We start from the raw sequence: 20,094 nt of genomic DNA on the forward strand, positions 1-20,094 counted from the left end.
AAACTATCCTGCCTGATCCCAGTGCTCTGTAAATACATTTTTAAAGTTATTTATACAAATCAAAATGTGCAAACTGCCAGAAGAAATACATTTATTTAAACCAAGGAAGATCTTGCTTCTGGTTTTCTTTAGAAATCTGAGGTTATAGAAAGCAGATTTTTATTATTTTAACCGCACATAAAAATAAGTGTGATAGTTTGGTCTCCAAAGTTCCTGAATCCAACTGGGATAAGCTGTCCCCTCACCGCCATCTACCTGACAGTGGATTCTGTCCTTTTCACCATTAACGTAATGTATGTAATGCCTGTATGTAAACAGGTGATGATAACTTTGTCTGCCCTGCAGCTCATGTATTTCTTCCCACCTTTGCCCTGCATCACTTTGGGCTTCTGGAGCTTTCCATGATGATTAAGGGAAGAAGGGTCCCAAACAGAAACAGTTTTCAAAAAGAGACCCCCTCCCTCGTGCTAGTTTACTGAAAGATGAGAGGCTGCCCTTTCCAAGCCCCTGGCCACCCCTCTTGCAGGAAGCCCTGGGAGGTGGGTAACCCAGAGGAACATGTCCTGCGAGCTCCAGCCCCAAGGCTCAAAACACAAAATTTTGCAATTTGTCCTACTTCTGTAAAGCTCCATTCACAGCAGACTACTTTGTTTTCCAGGAGATGTGTAATTTTAGGCAAGGTTTCTGGAAGACAAGACACTGCAATTAATGTTTAGTGAGGGAGTGTGTCAAGGACACAGGAACTTTAAAAAATGTCCAGTCACATCTTCACCATCTCCACAGAGTTTGCTGACTTAAAAAGACTATACAAGGCTCTGTAGCAAACTGAAAAAAAACAAAACTCTAAAAGAGAGAGAAAAAAAAAAGTGTCAAGGAAAAATAAAAATATACATTCCATTTTTCACATAATGTTCTGCCAAACCCCATGCCCCACGACCACACACATTTCTAGACACTGTCTGAGGCTGGGTGAGCGGCCAGGCCCCGAAACCAAGGCTGGGAAAGCAGCAGCGATGAGACTGGCTAAGAAGCTGGAGTGGGCTGTGGTGGTCACACAGCCGCCAGTCACTTCCAGCAAACCCTCACCGGAAAGCCAATCTCTGCACTTAGGGTGCTGTGCTAACTGTAAAGTCTCTCTCAGCAATGTTGATTCCTCATGTCAGCTTGTCATTTAGGATTAGTCAATTTCAGATTTCCTGTCCTGTGAAACATTTACTTTACACAAGTTATCAGGAGATAATGTGGTCCTCATCAGTTTCCTGCTTATCTGTCTTTCCACACTGCTAACAGAATGTATTCTCTTCCATTTCCTTGTTTCGGAGAGCCTTCCACCATCAACTTACAGGAAAAAAAAAAGCCTCCAGAAGAATCCCGTGGTCTCTGCCCATAACACCATGGTCCAGGGGTGTGCCAGCCCCTCTGCAGTGTCCAGCCTTTCTCAATGTGATGGCACCACCATTCTTCAGTTATCACAGTACTGTACCTTTCAGATATACAGCATCGGTACCATGATAACCGAAAAAGGACAGTTCAGTCTCATATCTACCTGAATATTCCCTTGCACCCAAGGCACACTCCTCCCAAGCTACCCACCCATAGGTGGCTACAGAACAATCTTCAAGCACACAGACACATGTACAGAGATATCAGTGCTCAAAGGGGCTGTTCACAGCAACCTCACTTACTTTCAGTAATGCTTTTTCACTGTGCTGTTTAGATTCAAGTCTTCTGAGGATCTGCTCTTTTTGGAGAATGCCTACTTTAAAACCCAGCAGTCAACTTCTGATAACAACCCCTTGGCCTCAAACTCACTTCTGCATTTCCCTCCTAGTCCAGTGGTGTTACTATGAACTTTGTCTTTCGGACAAAAAGGCAGTCCTTTTTCCTATGACTAGAGAAAAGAGGAATTTTTAAAAACTAACAATAACACCCAAGCTATATATATAATAGTATACCTCCAAAATGGAAATAAGGTCTAAAGCACAGACAGAACTGTCAAACACATATCACGCAGCTTTAAGGACGTGGGAGCGACAGATGGACAGGAAGAAACTGCAGGAAAGAAAAGAAGGCCGAATCCTTGAGACACCAGATGAAAACGACAACCTCCAGCTCATTTATGAATTAGTACAATCAGGTGTCCACAGGACAGTGTTCAGTATAACACTTTCATGGTTTCGTGCAACTGGAGGACAAAGTGAAGTGAAAGTCACTCAGTCATGTCTGACTCTTTGTGACCCCATGGACTGTCCATGGAATTCTCCAGACCAGAATACTGGAGTGGGTAGCCTTTCCCTTCTCCAGGGGATCTTCCCAACCCAGGGACTGAATCCAGATCTCCCGCATTGCAGGAGGATTCTTTACCAGCTGAGCCACAAGGGAAGCCTAAGAATACTGGAGTGGGTAGCCTATCCCTTCTCCAGGGGGATCTTCCTGACCCAGGAATAGAACCAGGGTCTCCCACATTGCAGGAAGATTCTTTCCGAACTGAGCTATCAGGGAACAGAAGTGGACAATATAAGGAAGCTGAAAGAAAACAACTCACGTGTAGGGAGAGAGTGGTCCGAGCAGGACTTTGGAAACATCCTGCTGTCCAAGGGTCATGAGTAATAGAGCCAGGCTCTGGTTGGTGGAGTCCACGCATCCACCCTGTAAATAAAAACACTATAAAGATTAATATTGTACCAATCAGATAATGGAAAACCAATCAAATAGAGGGAGGAAAAAAAAAGACACAGATGCCCAGAGCAGACACACAGAAGAGCAGACTGCAAAGTTCAAACAATAATAAAACTGAGTAAGAGTTATCCTCATATTAACAACTGTAGGGGGTTAAACTAACAGTTAATCAAAATAATTGTATGAGTTGAGACTATCAGAATCAATAGACATTGAAGTTTACTGAGGTATATCTAAGGAAAAATGAAACTTTCCCTTCGTAATTAAACCCACAGCAGGACATATAAGCAAAAAGGCATAATCATTTTTGCACAGGTAATTAACATGGGTTAAGTGAATGACATTTTTACTTATTAATATCTTTCAGAGAACACCACAGCTAATCTGACATGAAAGGACCATTCCCTTTCAAGGGTCTTACCTGAAACACTTATTTAATTACATTCAGAAACTCCATGCCATGTCCCATTAGATTCCCCTCTTCAGCTCTTCCTGTGTGCCTTAGAACTGGAGAACCTCCCAAATGCAATCCCTCCACTCTTACTATTTATGCATGATCTTTCATTTTCCCTGTTGCTCCAAATCAAGAAGCAGAACAGAATTCTTTTCAAAAATTTCTCCTGAAGTATAACTGCTTTGGTTGCCTTTCTTTTTTCATTCTTGAATTTCTCAACCACTTTAGCCATTCTTACACTTGATGTGTGCATTCCTGCTGTTTCCATTTGTGCTTTAAACAATGTCTTTATTTCAGATCATTCTTTCTGGGATAACTTTATTTAAAACAATTTATTTAGTCAGTTAGCTAGCTACATTTACTCATTTATTTGGCTGCACTGGGTCTTAGTTGCGGCATGCGGGATCCTTGGTTGCGGCATGCAGACTCTTAGTTGCAGCACATGGCTCTAGTTCTCTGACCAGGGATTGAACCTGGCCCCTTGTGTTGGGAGGATGCAGTCTTAGCCACTGGACCACTTCCCTTAGGCAGGGAAGTTCCAAAAACAATTTAAACTTGCATTGTAAATAGCGAAAGCAGGATGACATCAACATATTTTGCACACATCACAAGAAATCTAGTTTTTAACCATGACACATCACCGTTCAGGGCTAGAATCTCCCAGACTTTGAACAGGTTAGGTGGTCGCCTACTGCTGCTTATGTGAGCACATCTCTCTCCTTTTTCAATGTGTGCAGGGTAGGAAGTAAGTCAGTTCCCAGATGCAGACACTCATTCTCTGCCGTTAAAACTTCCTACAATGGAGTAAGAAAACCAGGAAGTGGATCCTCCAGCCAGGCTTTATGAAAATCTGCTCTTCTTAAATCTACCTGAGTTGATAAAGGACAATACTTACCTTCTTTAGCAAATTTTAGAACAAGAGTTATATAGCACATATATTTCCATCTAAAAGGAAAACCTGACCCCATGGAGAATATATGAACCAACAACACTATTTCTTTTTTACAGAATTCACTCCATTTCATAAAATTAAAACTGTTCTCTTTCGTCTCTGCTTCCTATCACTGTAGTGTTATTCTGCCATTCTCAACTGATTTTTATTTATTTTATTAATTTATTTATTTTTGGTGGCACTGTGTCTTCACTGGCGTTTGTGCAGGCTTTCTGTAGTTGCAGCTAGCAGGGGCTTCTCTTCCTTGCGGTGTGAGGGCTTCTCATCGGAGTGGCTTCTCTCGTTGAGGAGCACAGTTTCTAGAGCACAGGCTCAGTAGTTGTGGCACATGGGCTTAGTTATTCTGAGGCATGTGGGTTCTTCCTGGACCAGGGATCGAACCCGTGTCCCCTGCATTGGCAGGCAGATTCTTATCCACTAGGCTACTAGGGAAGTTCCTCAACTGATTTTTATTATGTGCTGAACCAACACTTCACTGCAATAAATATATTAGGGTCTGTGTACAGGACACCATGGAGGGAGTGGTGGGGCCACTCCAAAAGCAGAAGATACAATCCTTGTGCCAAGTAGCTTCAATCTCACTATAAAGATGAGATATGAGCAGGAACCAGTAAGAGTTCAAGGTGAAGATGAAGCTATGCTATTGAGGGCACCAGGACTGCCAAGGTGATGGGGTAGGGGTAGTCACTCGCCCAGCATCAGAGAGAGGCTTTGTGGAGGTGGGGATTTGAGCTGGCCCTGGAGTGATGAGCAGGATTTGGAGAGGGAAGAAGAACAGGAGGATGGGGGAAAATATGACCCAGGGCCAGTGAGGAACAGCCAGGAGGCCAGCCTGAAAGTGGCTGAGTGCCCTCTGAGGAGAACTATACGAAACTGCAGGGACAAGGCGGAGCAGGGAGGCTGAGGCAGGGCTTTTCTCACTGGGTCAAGGGTTTTGATTTTATCCTGGGAAAGTGAGAAGCTGGTGAAGGTCTCTGAGCACAGGAGTAACAAGATCAGATCACTGTTTAGGGGGAGATTTAGACTGAAGACGATGTTGGAGAGAATGTGGAAAGGATTTCCTCTCTGCAAGAAGGGAAAGCCAGTACATCTAATCAGAGGAGGTTGGTGTGGAAGGGAAGAGGGTAGTAGATGGTGCCAGAGGGATGGATAGGCTAGGGTAGTTCCAGAAAGTCTGGAATGAAATCAAGAGGGCTTGGTAACTGATGAGACATAAATGGAACAAGAGGAATTAGATCAGAGGATTAAAACTTTGGTAAAAATAAATGGTACCAAAGGAGATGGATTTTTATTACTTATTTAAACCATGTCACATCACAGACTTACAAAGAATTATTATAAAAACAAGCATCTTCATCCTTTTTAGCAATTAAAGATCACAGACCCACACAAAAGAAGTTTTCTTAATGATTTAAAAAAAAAAAAAAAATGCAGTCCAGCCACAATTAAATGGTTTAAAGTAGAATTTAACTAGAGTAAAGAAAAAAAATAATAACCTAATCCAGATTGCATGTTTTCTGTCTTGGGGACTGGTAGACTGTGCTTTCACCCTGAGGCTTATAATCTGCCATTTATGGAGATCTAAAACCCACATTCCAGCTGTGCCTGTGGGCTCCCACTGGGCTGTTCCGTAATGAGATACATCCACTTCCCCCAGGTCCACTGGAAAGAGACAGGAGCGCAGATGAATGTCTAAGCAAAACGACCGGTGGTACAGGCTTGTCTTCAGCATCCTGTCGTCACTTTTTCTTTGTCTCATCTTCCCAAGCCCCTACTGTGCTCTGACACAGGCCTGCTTCCTTAGACAGTCGTCAATGCTCCCGAACGCTGTGCAAAGTTGACCCTACTACACTGTTTTTTATCTGAATTAACTGTCACATACAAATCCAGCTTTCCAGTTTTTCTTGAAAAATCTGAGAAGAACGAGCCCTCACCCATGCCATGGCAACGACTGGGGGGCTGAGAGAAGGTCCCTGCTCTGGGGAGGGCAGTGTGTGCCCTTCAGTTGGCCAGTCACTGCCTAACTTGCTTCATTTTTCATCTCCTCCCTCCTGCATGACTCTGTTCTAGTTCTCTGCCCTCCCAATCGTTAAAACTTACCTGCTGTTTGTATCAAACCAATGGGGCTGAGTCTCTGCTCACTGACTAGTTAGCTAACCCACTAAGCTAGTTAATGCTGAACTGTCTAAAGGGTAGGAAGAGGTTAACTCCTTGACTGAAGCCCTTCAAAGAGAAAGAAAGTTGCTAATGAAGATACATGGGAACTGCTTCCAGGTGCTCCTCTCCCAGACCTGCAGAAGCTGAGGACATACCCGGTAGATCTCTTCAAGCAGCAGCCTGGCACAGTTCCTGCCAAGGTCTTCGGGCAGCATCGCTGCGCCCTGGCCCTGGGGGTTGGAAGCCAGCTCAGCACTGAGAAAAGTGCCATTGGTGGTCTCAGCAACCAGAGACAGCCCAAAGCCCGGAGACCTGGAGGTTCAAAGGCACAGACACTGAGTAGTGTATGAAGCAGGGTTTGCATTCACCAGTCAAAAGAGAAGACAAACATCCTTTTGATGGCACTCTGTCTGGTTATATCAGGCCTTATTAGAGATCCTACCAGCTCACACTGGAAATACACATGACTCAGTGAGGGCACAACATGGCAAAACCAAAGGTGATGAGAATCTGCACTGCTTTGCCTTTCAGCCCTCCCTTTGCCCACACCGTACACTGTGCGAGTTTGTAACATTCCACGTGTACAGCCACCCTAACAGCTACCAGATATTGAGTTCTCTCAGCCAGTTTCTGAGCTAGGGGCTTGACATGACTCTGCAGAGTGAATATTACCATCCCACCTTACAACTGAGGAAATGGACAAATCAAGCAATGAGCATCAAGTTCACACAGCCAGAAAGAAGATTGATATGCATTTCAAACATGGTCTTCCAGAAGCCAAAGACCACACAAGTTCTCCACTTCCTTGGCCCTCACTCAACCACCCCAGAAATGTAAGCAGCCTGAAGACCACCTGATTATAGCTCTTCTTGAGACACAGCAAGTTGTTGCCCCGTGATGGCAAAGACCACCCAAGGAGAACGGGCCTAGAGAAGGTACACCTTTATGCTTTTGTCCCCATGGGACATCGCTAACTCAGAATTCAATGAATAGAATCCAGAAGCCAGTAAGTATCATGTTCTCGCCCAGGTGTTTTGACCACCAGCAGCCAGAACCTAACACCCTTACCAGTCCAGGACCACAAATGCCTTGTGCACTCATGCACACAAAAAACATTTAGGAGAAAGTTTCCACATACCCAGGAACTGGGGCACACACGGGCCTCTGCCCTCATGAGGCTTAGTGACAACCAGTTTGATGTAAAACAAAATCAGCTGACAATAATAAACACAAGCATCTCCCCACAAAACTTCTAGACGTGACACCTCATGTCTACCTTGCTCAGTGCCTTTCAAACAAATATAACTGATCCTTAAATAACACAGGTTTGAACTGCTCAGGTCCAGTGACACAGATCTTTTTTCACTAAATACGAACCCCGGATACAGAGGAACCAAAGATGGAGAGCTGACCGCTGGTTTCGAGTACAGGGAAGTTCAGCACTCCTAATCCAAGCGTTGTTCCAGGGTTAGCTATATCCAGCTCCCAGCAGTACACTCCACATGCAAGCACGATACAGCCCTGCCTCCTTTAACACAATTCAACATACATGTTCATGAAGCACCTTCTATGCATCTAGCACAAAACTAGCCAAAATATTTGTTTCAGAAAAACTACATGTAAAATTAATAATGTACTATATGAGCTCACGACAGGGGCTAACTATACTGGTTGGTCCTTAATTTCTTTAAAAAAAAAAAAAAATTGATTGTCTTTACAGCCAAAGGTTAATAACACCTGCCAAGGGGAGAGGGAGCAGTGAGAACACAGGTTCCGGGGCACTCTGAGTCACACTCAACAATCTAACACTGTACTTCCCAGCATCATCATGGGACATTTAAAGCACAATCTCAAGTTGCCTATGACTCACTTGACCAGGAGAAGGGAAGGGGGCACCCAACTCATCAGCAGAGGTAGTGGCACAAAATGACAAAGAGAAAACGGAGGGAGGAAGGGCCAGGAGACAAGCCATCATCACTGCTCAAACCCACTTAACTTGCAGTTCCTAAGCACTTCCAAACTTTTCCATCCGTGTGAAATTTTTGAGGTATTGTGTACTTATTACAATGAACTTCACATTTAATCAAGACTGTTGGTATCGTATTTGTTTTACAGAAAAAACACGATAACATATTATGCTCTATGCACGTTATGCCGACATCCCCCATCCCCCAATTTGGGCTATGTATATTATCAGGCCTATTTCAAGTTATGCTGACAAAGCAGCTGATCACCAAGTGACCTCACTGAAGATGGCATTAGTACAGTTTATAGATAACGGGCTCCAAAGCTTTCTCATTGATAAATGGTTAGATTTTTCAAAAAAGTCATGACTTTGGGAATCAAAATGGGACCATGCTGGACAAATGTGCACTGGATAAACAACTGACACAGGTCCCCAAGAACTGCTGGCTCCCAAAGTCCCAGGGCGTGGCCACACAGGACTCACTCCCAGAGTTCAGCAAGCTTAACTTACGAGGACACGTCACTGAATTAGAAAAGGAAAATAGCTACTCGTGACTGTAATTTCATAAGGGAGAAGGAAGATCACTGTTTGTCAACCGTAGCTTGTTATTTAGAAAGCAGAATGCAAATTTAACATCGTGCATTGGTTTTATAGGTAAATTTTACCTGTAAAACAAGGCTACATTATGCCTACATCTCCATACACATGTGAGCTTCCTACTCATTATTCGCAAGTATGGGCCTTGAGCAGCACTAGGGTCGGCTGGTCAATGATGGCATTATGAAAAGCCACATTCTAGCTGGGAGCACAGCCTTTTGGTCTGCTCTGCTTCTTTGTAGAGCGAGAAGCCAGATGACAAGGCACGACAGAGATCAGGCCACTCAGACAGCTGCTGGCACCACCTATCCTCCGCCATCCCTTGTAATTCCCTCTCCCCAAAAACAGCTGACACATAATCCCAGACCTGCAGCCAAGAAGGGAGGAAAAAGGCAAGAACGGCATTAGCAGCTACCATTTCTGCAGCACCTACTATGTGCCCGGCATTGCATTAGGGGCTTACATATGGGATCTTTTCATCTTTACAGTAACAGTAACCTAGGGATGTAGGCGTTATCACTCACATGTTAGGAATGAGGACACCACCAGTGGTATTTGAGCAATACACCAAAAGTTTGGGACCATCACTGACCTTTCCAATTTCCAGGGAAAAGGCCAGCTTTGCACACAAATCCTGTCCCAACTCTAAGCTCTGACACCACCTCCTCTGTTGCTCTGGACAAAGAGCCACCACTGCATTTGTGAAATCTCCTTTATCTTTTCCTTAGGCCTCATGAAGGTCAGAGATCCCATAACACACTCGCCCCCTTCTTTCCCCTCTCTTTCCTTCTTTTGCTGAGGTTAAAGAAAGCTCAGAGAAAGGACTATGAAAGGATGAGCTGTGGTACAACTTAGGAAAAAAACTGATTTCTTATCTCACAATTGTCAGTGTCTAATGTTCTTACTTTTGTAAGACACAACCTGAAAAGTTCAGGTCCAGAGTGTAAAGATACTGTCATTCACACTAAAATGGCTCAGCAAAAACAGAGAAAACTCACATACAAGGAAAGCAAATTTGGCAAAACAATCTCTACTTACAAGTAAGAAAAATATACAAGTGTACACTGTATTATCCTTCCAACTTCTCTGTATGCTTAACATTTTCATAATAAAAAATTAGTGGTTTCTAAATATATAACAAAAGCCTAAAACAGATATTTTCATTACATAAATCATCATTATTAACTTTTTATGTTCTAACGTGAGGTTTTCCACAAAGGCTCTAACTAAACCAAATTAAAATCTGCAATAACAAGTTTCTCTGGCTCTAAGGGTGTTGTTCCCCTTGATGGAGAGAGACACCGACTGGCACTTAGACCAACAAAGGATTTTTTTCCCTAAATTGTTATTTACTCAGGGTGGGAGAACTTTGTTTACTTTACTTTTTAGTGGGAACAGAGTGCAAAGGGGATTTAAAGCTGGAGGCACTTTTATTAATAGCTGGGTTTTAATTCCCTGAGGCTGGTATCTCAAACCCTCATCACCCAGCACTGGGCACGGCGATGCTTTCCATGTGATAGATGCTCAGAATATACTTGGTGGTGACAATGGCAGTAAGTCAGAAGGAAAAAAAAGGCGAATCATTCTTCCTCTGGCTGCCCAACCTCAGAGCTGGCAGCTTAAGCTTCAATCAGAGACCAGGAGTATGAAAAATGCTTAGGGAGGCGGCAGAATTAGGCTTCCAAAATGCACAGACACTTACTTCCCAGAGTTGATGCCTTTCATGTGGTCTGTGTAAATATAGATATCAGGTATAAACTTGTTGAGGATGCTCCTTGCAGAATCCACAATCCGGTTTGCCATCTGAGGTGATACACGTACCGAATACCTGCAACTTGGAGTTAAGGGTGTCATTCTGCTTGGACTCCACAGCGGAGAAAAGTCAGTCACAAAGCTAGCAAATATTTGTGGTACTGCCATAACAAAATGATGTTTCTAATTTCATTCTATTCTCCACCTGTATTTAATTACTAAACTTTGTAGTATCATAACTCAATTTTTACATTATTATTTTTATTATTATATAATTTTTGTATTGTTATAAAAAGTCCTGGATGAAAAACACCCAAACAATATAGACACTTGGAAAGTATAAAATAAAAGCAGCTGCCAACCCTGCTCTAGATTGCCTACCCATTCCCTCCCCGCTAGAAATGGTTCACCTCAATTTTGGAACAAGTAAAGGCAATTGCCCCCCTGTATGGCATGCGCCAGACTCCCTTTGAAGTATTCTCTGAACATCCCCATTGCTGTTACCATTAAGTCTTTCTCTTAGAAACCTAAGACCAGGACAGACACCCCACTGGGACTGACCTGGGCCTCTGGGTGACCCAATCCACCCCATGGTATGCTGACAAAAGAAGCAGAAAAAACATTAGTAAAAGAACATAGTGGGACTGTCTATATAGGTCTAAACAGGTTTTTAACTTACGCCTATTTTCGATTATGTAAGTGCCAACAATGCTATTTATGGCTGATACAGGCTCCTTACAACTGCTACCTAATGGTCCAATTAGTGATAATTAGCACTTTTACAACAGGACAGCCTCAGAAAGGAAAGGAAAGATATTGGCAACTCAAATCAACTCAAATTAAAAGAGTGCTGCTGGAGGAACTGGAAACTACTGCCTCAAATTAAACTTTATTACAGACTGGTTCTCCCCAAATCAACCAACCAAATAAAAAGTAAGTATGTACTAAGCACTTCCAATGTCCGATGTATGGTTAGGGGCTGGCTGTGCATGTGGAACGAGGGGCTAAAGAAACGAAGAACAACACATGATCTTTCCATTACTCTGATCCAAACCCCAGGCACAAAGTCCAACAGGGAAAACCAGGTGTGTGGTCTCCCCAGCCCAGCCCAACTGTTCGAAAATTACTGTCAATAACACATTTAATTTTCATTTGGACTGCAGAAACAAAAACCAAAGAATCTGACTGGCATCAAGCTCCCCTTTCTGACCCATCCTGGACATTCACCAAAAGATCCAGCTCCCACATGTAAGGGAGAAGCTCCCAGTAACTCCAGGCCCTCCCAGATCTTGCGATCAGACCCCTAGTCTGTTTGGTTCATCCCCAATCCAACACCACCATCCCCAGCTCCATGAACCAAAGTGTCCAAATCCCTCAGCCTGATCTACCTGCTTCCATTCTTCCAACCTGGAGTTCTCCCTCTCCCCTGAAACCCTCCAGGACGCCCCACCTGTGGTCTGCACTTGAACTTACCACACGTCTCCCTTCATATACACTCAGGCCGTCCATGCTCTCCGATAACACTGCATGCTTCATAATGAAAGGGGCTCTACCTCCGTATCCCTCACAAGTCTCTCATACACTACTTTTGTACTCAGAAATACTCGATAAATATTTGACTTGACTCAAAGGACAAACCCAAAATGAGGAAAGAGTAAAGAGGGATTTTTCAATACACACACACACACACACACAGCCCAGTTACATCACCACCTCTTCTGTCCAGAACGTACTTTTGACCACAGGCAGCTTCGATAAACAGTCCCAGGTCTCATACCCTTTGGACCAAGAGGGTGCTGTCCCTCTGAGGCCTGAAGTGCCTGCATTCTGCAGGAAAATACAGATGTCACTATCCTGATACATAATCCCATGGTGCTCGTGGCTTTCAAAGTTCTTTCAGGTACATGGTCATCTTATTTTATGCTCACGTAACCTTGAAGTAGGAGAAGGCAATGGCACCCCACTCCAGTACTCTTGCCTGGAAAATCCCATGGATGGCAGAGCCTGGTAGGCTGCAGTCCATGAGGTCGCTAAGAGTCGGACACGAATGAGTGACTTCACTTTCACTTTTCACTTTCATGCATTGGAGAAGGAAATGGCAACCCACTCCAGTACTCTTGCCTGGAGAATCCCAGGGACGGGGGAGCCTGGTGGGCTTCCATCTATGGGGTCACACAGAGTCAGACACGACTGAAACGACTTAGCAGCAACCTTGAGGTAAGGCCATGGGTTTCTGCTTCAGGGGTCTCACTGAAGACAACTGAATCACAGAACCAAGATTCAAAATTAAACAGATACGACTTCCCAAAGGCAATCTTCTTCCCCGATCCCTCCAGGGATGTGGAAACTCAGTAGGTAAAAGTGCTAATCGGGGCCAATGGAAGCGTGTACTAGAATTCAGGCACTGTAGTAATGAAGGAAAGGAACTTTAAAGCCGGCTGCATCCCAGAGTCATTGTGGTGCTCTCTGGCTTGGTATGGAGGTCCTACCAACACTGGCTAAGAGTTCTAGAATCGGACTATCTGTATTAAGTCCCAGCTCCGGCAAACTGCATCATTCTGGAACCAATGTGCTATACCTAGTGCTTCTGGCTTTGCACAGTGGTGGTATTATAGCCAACAAGCTTTATCCAAGGTGTGATTATTGCTACTTGAAAACCTGGTGCCTCCGCATCCTCATTGTTACAAAAATAACGATCATAATACTCTCCTTCACAAGGTCTGGGAGCTCAACTGAAACAATGCATGTCAGGCGCTCAGCCATGCCTTGTGTGTAGTTGGAGCCCAGTGAATGTCCACTACCGCTTTTCCTACTGGCAGTCCAAGGTTCAAACCCCAAAGCAGAGGTTCTTTCCTCTCAGGAGTAAGAGACCTCTCTGAGAATCTGGTAAAAGCCATGAACCCTGTCTCAAGAAACACGTGAACACACAATTTTGCAGACAATTCCAGGGGCCTTTTATGAGTACCACACTAAGAACTCATATCCATGAAAGACAAGTTCATGGCTACAGGGCATATGGAACTCCTACCCTTCACCCTCCCTGGTGTTACAAGTCAGAGAAGGCTAAGGAGTGAGGGTATGTGTGAACACAAAGCAAGAGACTCAATCTCTAAGTACCCTCCCTACAATTAAGAGAAAGGAAACCAGATCGTCCAACAAACTCCACCTCATGCCCCTCTCCTGCCTCCACCCCAGCTTTTTCTCTTGACTCTTATACATCCAATCATGAACTACTGGGACAGCATCACAAAACTGAAAGACAGTGTTTCTTTCTCTCTCAGGCAGTGGGGAGTAAGAGAGTGGGTGGCAGTAAATAAAAGGCAACCGCACCATCCAGTCACAGCTGCTGGCAGGAACGCCACCAGCTCCCTCCCAGGCCCTGGCCAGTCAGTCAGAGAGATGCACTCTGCAGGGATGGGGGTGGCGGGGGAGGGGGAACAGTTAAAACCACAGACACACACAAGAGAATGGGGCTATTTCTCCCAGCTTGAGTCCTCCTATGGGGAATATAACCTCCAAGCTCAGCCCGACTGTTAACCAGTCTTGCAAGTAACAAACCCCTGCTAAAGCTTTTTCCAAAAGCAGCTTCTTTTCTCCCAGGCTCCAAAGCTGGCCAAGAAAGTGATCTCAATTCAAACCCACATTCCTTTGGGGTATCTGTGAAACGGGCAGCTTTGCAGATCAGCAGCTGGAATGTCTGGTTTGCAGACAGGGATCTGGGCAAGGGCACTGTGTCGACTTGCGTGGGGAGTTTAGAGGAAGGACTAGAGTTAGGGCTAGATGGGGGAAGGCACAGGTGTCCTATCCCCAGCCTCAAGGAAGGGGAACCGCCTGGGACCTCACCAGCATCCTTCTGGCTCAGAGCCTACACAGGGAATGTTCGAAGAATGCCAGAAAAAAGCAGGGGAGGAATGAGGTTACATCCCAGATGCCTAGGGTACAACAGCTGCTTCAGCTGTTATGTAAAACCCTGTACAATCCCAGAGCTTTCCCTGTTTCCTGGCATCTTCATCAAAGGCATCAAAAAACTCACAAGGCTTTTGTACACCTGGTACAGAGTACATGTGAGACCCCAGTGTAACAGCCTCCATGCAACCCACGTTGTTACCACAGGACTGTGGTAAACAAAGAGAGCACACACTGGAAATCACATTTCCAAACTGAGAGAGTGGACTCCAAGCAGAGTTCACTGCCATGACACAGCACTGAAGAAACAAATCTCTAAATGGAAAAAACAAACTGAAATAGTTCTGAAAGTGTGTAGGACTCTGTGTACGAGGCCATTAACCACAACATTTTTGGCAACAGTGAAGAACAGAAGACATCCCAATGGCCATCAACAGGGTTTAACTTGGAATTTGTACACAGTGAAATTCAATGTTAAGGAGAATGAGGTCGAGCTATTAGTAACTAGGGGGGCTTCCCTGGTGGCTCAGGCAGGAAAGTATCCACCTGCAATGTAGTAGACCCTGGTTCAATTCCTGGGTTGGGAAGATCCCCTGGAGAAGGGAATGGCAACCCACTCCAATATTCTTGCCTTCAGAATCCCATGGACAGAGGAGCCTGGCTGGCTACAACCCACGGGGTCGCAAAGAGTCAGACATGACTAAACGACTAAACATGCACATAAGTAACTAACGTGCATCAAGCAAAACAGGTATCTCTAGTTTTTAAAATGAAAACCCAGCTACTAGCATCACCAGGCTTCCCAGGTGGCACCTGTGGTAAAGAACCTATTTGCCAATGCAGGAAATGTAAGTTCAATCCCTGGATCAGGTAGATCCCCTGTGAGGAGGAAGTGGCAGCCCACTCCAGTATTCTTGCCTGGAGAAGCCAATGGACAGAGGAGCCTGACTGGCTACAGTCCACAGGGTTGCAAGGAGACGGACAGAACTGAAGCAACTTAGCACACACTTGCATCACATTTCCATTCCTCTATAACCTGTTTCTATCTCCTAAGAGTCGGAGAATATGAGAGTCGACCATCACCTTCAGACGTCAATGTAAGCATCCATCAACCTGGGGGTTCCCTGGGAAAGGTACCATTTCTCCTCCACCAGCCATATTCCCCGCTACATGCACAAGTCTTGGCCTATGGTTGGGCCCAAGGATAGCCCTGCAGAGAACAGACATTAATCCAGGGAAGCTCTCTTACAAGTTCTTCTGTTCTTGATAATTCCTAAAAAGAACTTCAGGCAGCACCCCAAGTTTCTTCTTTTATCTCAGCAACAGCTCTCTCTGTCCTGTGGCTCTGCATCCACCCTACATCGTGCCCTCACTACTCACCATGCAATCCAGTCAAGGCCTCTGAAAAGGCAATCCACTCCACAGTTCCTTTCCTCCAAGTAAGACCACCCTTAACCCTCCTGAAAAATACAAAACTTGACTTTAAGCCCCTATCACCCCTAGAAGCACACATCCTTTCTACTCATATCAAATCCCCACCAGGAAAGCCATCACCCAACCCCATCCGGCCCCCCACCTCCAACACTTGCCCTTACCATGATCTTGTTGGCACCTAGAATTCTACCACTCTTAACATTGGAAACCCCGAAATACAACTCCCTAAACACAATGTCAAGTTCTTCTACACAACACACACGTCTATTTCCATTAAAACTGTGAAAAAAAAAAAAAAAAACTGTTAAGGTTTCCAACCCCATGACCATGTGCCTTCTACAGGCTGGCAGCCTCTGCTGCATTCCTCAGTAAGGAGTGCACCGGCCGTCGCTCCAATGACACGCTCACTAATACGCCCTGTAATCCATACTTCTGCACATCTCACTCACCTGGTCAATCCACACCCAGTCCTGCATGAAGATGGCCTCCTGCCTCCTCCACTCCTCCTTCTAGGCTGCCAATTGCTGCTGGACTAGCCACACACCACACAGCTAGCACCATGAAAACACCTCATTTCAGCTGAGCCCTTACTGCAGTGCCACAGCCTTTTCCTTATCCTGAGTTACTGTGCCCCACTGGACACACCCCTCACAATGCCTAAGTGGCCCACATCTTCGCCACCCTTGTCACATTCCCTTATCACACCCCTGCCAGTCCCCTCAACCTGGAACCCATCCTAACTCAGTAAAAATTCAAAATGCCTCCTACCCCTTTCCAATCATCATCAAAATGCTCCATCTAGAGCCATTCTTACCATACACCTGCATTTTCAATCCATCTCCTCTTAAATAATAATAAAAACAAGAGCAGCCACCATTTACCAAATACTTACTTATACCAGCCCAGTTTCTCATACTACACATCTATTACTCCATTTAAACTTCATTAGAGCCTGGCGGACTAATGGGGTCACAAAGAGTCAGACAAGACTGAGCACAGCACAGCATCAACAGCCCCACACAGCAGTCATAAACTGGCCCAACGATAAATGTGTCAACCAAAGTTTGGGGCCAAAATCCCAACATCAGTGAATGGCAAAGCCAAAATTAGAGCCACATCTGTCTGACTCTAGCACCTGTGCTTTAGCTTTAATCGCCTTGTTACCTTGCTTTGTCAGTCTCCCTCTCTCATGCGTAAATCTACTTAACCTACAAAAATACTCAAATCATCAATCTTTTTGTTAAAGAGGGGGGATGTTCTCAATTCTTTTCCTCAAGTTATCACCATATCTTTCTTTCCATTCTCTTTCCTTTCAAAGTTCTTGAAAGAGTAGCTTCTGCTTGCCACCATTTCCCCCCATCACTCTGCAGCCCAGAACTGGTTATCTGGCCTCTGACTCCAACACTCACTGGAAAGAGCCCTCAGGGTTATCAGTGGCAGCCTCCTGTGAGTCCCTCGGCTTGGCCTAATGCTTACTCCTCTGGGCCCTTTAAGGCACTGACTTGGCTTCTAATAAGCTGCATTTTCTTTTCTCTTTATTTTTTTAAGAAAAAAACTATTTGCAATTTATTCATAAACAAAGAGTCAATACCTTGATACACAAGAGACTTTCCCTCATCAACTTCCCCTTATCAGTTTGTATAGGAAAAGCAGAAAAAATGGTTGACTTTTATTACTGATTTTCAAAAGAATGGGTCGATTTCCAAGGATGATCAATACAGGGTTTTTTTTTAAGTATCATAATAAATTTGTGGATGTAACCTTATTTAATGTGTAATCAATTGATCTGTAGTTATTTTTATTGGTAGTTAGATTGTCCCATCTTTGGCTAGTAGGAGCCACTTCAAGTTGGCTTCTGTGTCCATTTGACATGACTCTAGTAGCCTTTGACAGCTCCCTTGATGTCTAGGAATTTTACTAGATACTGTCAAATTCTTAATCATACTAATTACATTGTCTCACCTTCTCACCAACCTTTCATCAGAATATTATGTCAAGCTTTAGTTTCTTTACCAATCTAACTAGTGAGAGATGGCATCTCAGTGTAGTTTTAATTTATTTATTTTTAATGAAGTATCACTGATTTCTTTATTCCCCATTCAACTCTGATTTTCCCTAGTCTCCCTTCCTGGAAGAACGTTGCTTTCTGCTTTCAAATCTTAGTGACCTTTGAGGGTCCCATCCTCTTCTGTTGCCTTCTACATAGTGCCTGATGCCACAACCATCCATTTCTAGCTTTCCTTGTCCCCGAGTCCTACATTTCCTAGGAAGTTCTACATTCCCAATTTCTAAGTCCTTTCTGGACTTATCCATGTACTTACCTGGAATCATAAAACCCAACATGAGTAAAACTAAACTTATTTTCACTGCCAACAACATGGCCACACCCCACCCCAAACATTTGCAGTTTCTATCTGAACAAATACGTCTATTCAGGGGTATAAGTGAGAAGCATCAAAATCATACTCAAGGACTCCCTATTCCTCTAGCACAGACCCAGGTGATCACTGCATCCTATCCATCCTGCCTCTAGGAGACCTTCATAAACTAGCAGCCCTCACCTGTCCCCAAGACACAACCCTCACCAGCTCTCTTTAGGGCATGATAATTCCTTACTATCTCTGCCTCTAAGTGAGTGCAGTGAAGAGGTGCTTTTGTTTTGTTTTGTTTTCCAACTCATACCTACCAAAATTTCTACAATGAGCCAAAAACAGCCAAAAGTTCTTTCTGTACCACTGGAGTTATTTGGTTAATGTGCAAATTCTAAATTCTCTTTCCAAAAGAAAATTACTGATTCTGAATGAAGGTCAATTCCTCAGCACAGCCTCCAGTCTCCACAGGCTCCTGCTCTCACTTTTCATCCCATCTTCCACTTGACATCCTTGAGTGACCTGCATTCAGGCCACACCACATCGCCTGCCGCTCCCCAGAACGGCTGGGCACTGTTCCCTCCACAGGCCCACATTTCCGTCCACAGCACTCCTCCTTCTTTGTCCCGCTTTACAAGCCTCTATTCTTCAAGCTCAGTCCAAATGCCCTGTCCTCTCTACAGGAAAAAGCAGAGGTTAAAGGCATGGGCCACAGAGACAGGGCTCAAATCCCAGCTCTACCATTACTAGCAATGTTATATGGGAGCAAATTCCTTAAGTGTTTGAAGCCTCAGTTTCTACATCCACAAAATAGGATAGAAGTGAATTCAGACTCACTTTGAGGTTAAGAATAAAGTATATAAAATATAAATGTATTAAACTCCACAATCAAAAGACACAGAGTGCCTGAATCGATAAAAGAAGATCCAACAAGAGACAAATGAAAATGAAAACAGAACATACCAAAATTTACGAATGCAACAAAAGGAGTACTAAGAAATTTTATACTGATAAGTGCTTTTCTGGTTGCCTGATGTCCTCCGCCGGCATTCAGAAGTTGTTCTGTGGAATTTACTCAGCGTTCAAGTGTTCTTTTGATGAATTTGTGGGGGAGAAAGTGGTCTCCCTGTCCTATTATTTCGCCATCTTAGGACCGCCTGATAAGTGCTAACATTCTTTCAAAGGAAGATCTCAAACAGCCTAATTTTACACTAGAAAAAGAAACCAAATTTGAAGTTGGCAGATTAGACATTAATAAAACAGAAAAACAATAGAAGAAACTTAATGAAATAGTTGATTTTTTGAAAAGATAAAAACTGACAAACTTTAGCTTGACTAAGACAAGACAAAACTCAAATAAGTAAAATCAGAAATGAAAGGAAATATTAACAACTTACGCCACAGAAATTGGAAAACATCATGAGGGACTATTATAAATGACTATATGTCAATAAACTAGACAACTTAGAAGAAATAAATAAACCCCTATACACATAAAAACTTTCAAGTCTGAATCAAGAACAGAGAGCTTGAACAGATCAGTTACATGTAAAGAGATTAAACCAGTAATCAGAAAGTTCCCAACAAAGAAAAACCCATAACCAGGTGGCTTCAGCAGATGACTCTAATGGTGAATTCTATCAAATGTTCAAAGAAGAATTAACACCGATGCTTAAACTTCTAAAAAAAAATCTAAGAGGAAACACTTCCAAACTCATTTTATGAGATTAGGATCACCAAAGCCAAAGATAATACAAGAAAACTGCAGGCCAATATATCTGACAAACACGGATGCAAAAAACCTCAAAAATATTAACAAACTGAGTTC

The 20,094-nt window shown here is 43.8% G+C and overlaps 1 protein-coding gene across 8 annotated transcripts in view; it reads right to left on the reverse strand.

Moving 5' to 3' along the window:
- RCL1 (RNA terminal phosphate cyclase like 1) overlaps positions 1 to 20,094 on the reverse strand; it is a 185,552-nt gene that overhangs the window by 127,733 nt on the left and 37,725 nt on the right. For 7 of the 8 annotated variants that reach the window (XM_086415248.1, XM_086415251.1, XM_086415249.1 and 4 more), the window contains 3 exons: positions 10,508 to 10,633; positions 6,398 to 6,554; positions 2,546 to 2,649 (listed from right to left, as the gene is read on the reverse strand). In XM_086415248.1, coding sequence (XP_086271374.1) covers positions 2,546 to 2,649; positions 6,398 to 6,554; positions 10,508 to 10,633 — 387 coding nt within the window. Of the gene's footprint in view, positions 1 to 2,545; positions 2,650 to 5,343; positions 5,748 to 6,397; positions 6,555 to 10,507; positions 10,634 to 20,094 lie in introns of those variants that run through there. The other variant, XM_086415255.1, reaches the window with a different exon arrangement.

Source organism: Bos grunniens, chromosome 8 (assembly GCF_055505025.1).
Source record: "Bos grunniens cultivar Pamir isolate PY7600 chromosome 8, Bosgru_T2T1.0, whole genome shotgun sequence".
In the NCBI taxonomy this organism is placed as follows: domain Eukaryota; kingdom Metazoa; phylum Chordata; class Mammalia; order Artiodactyla; family Bovidae; genus Bos; species Bos grunniens.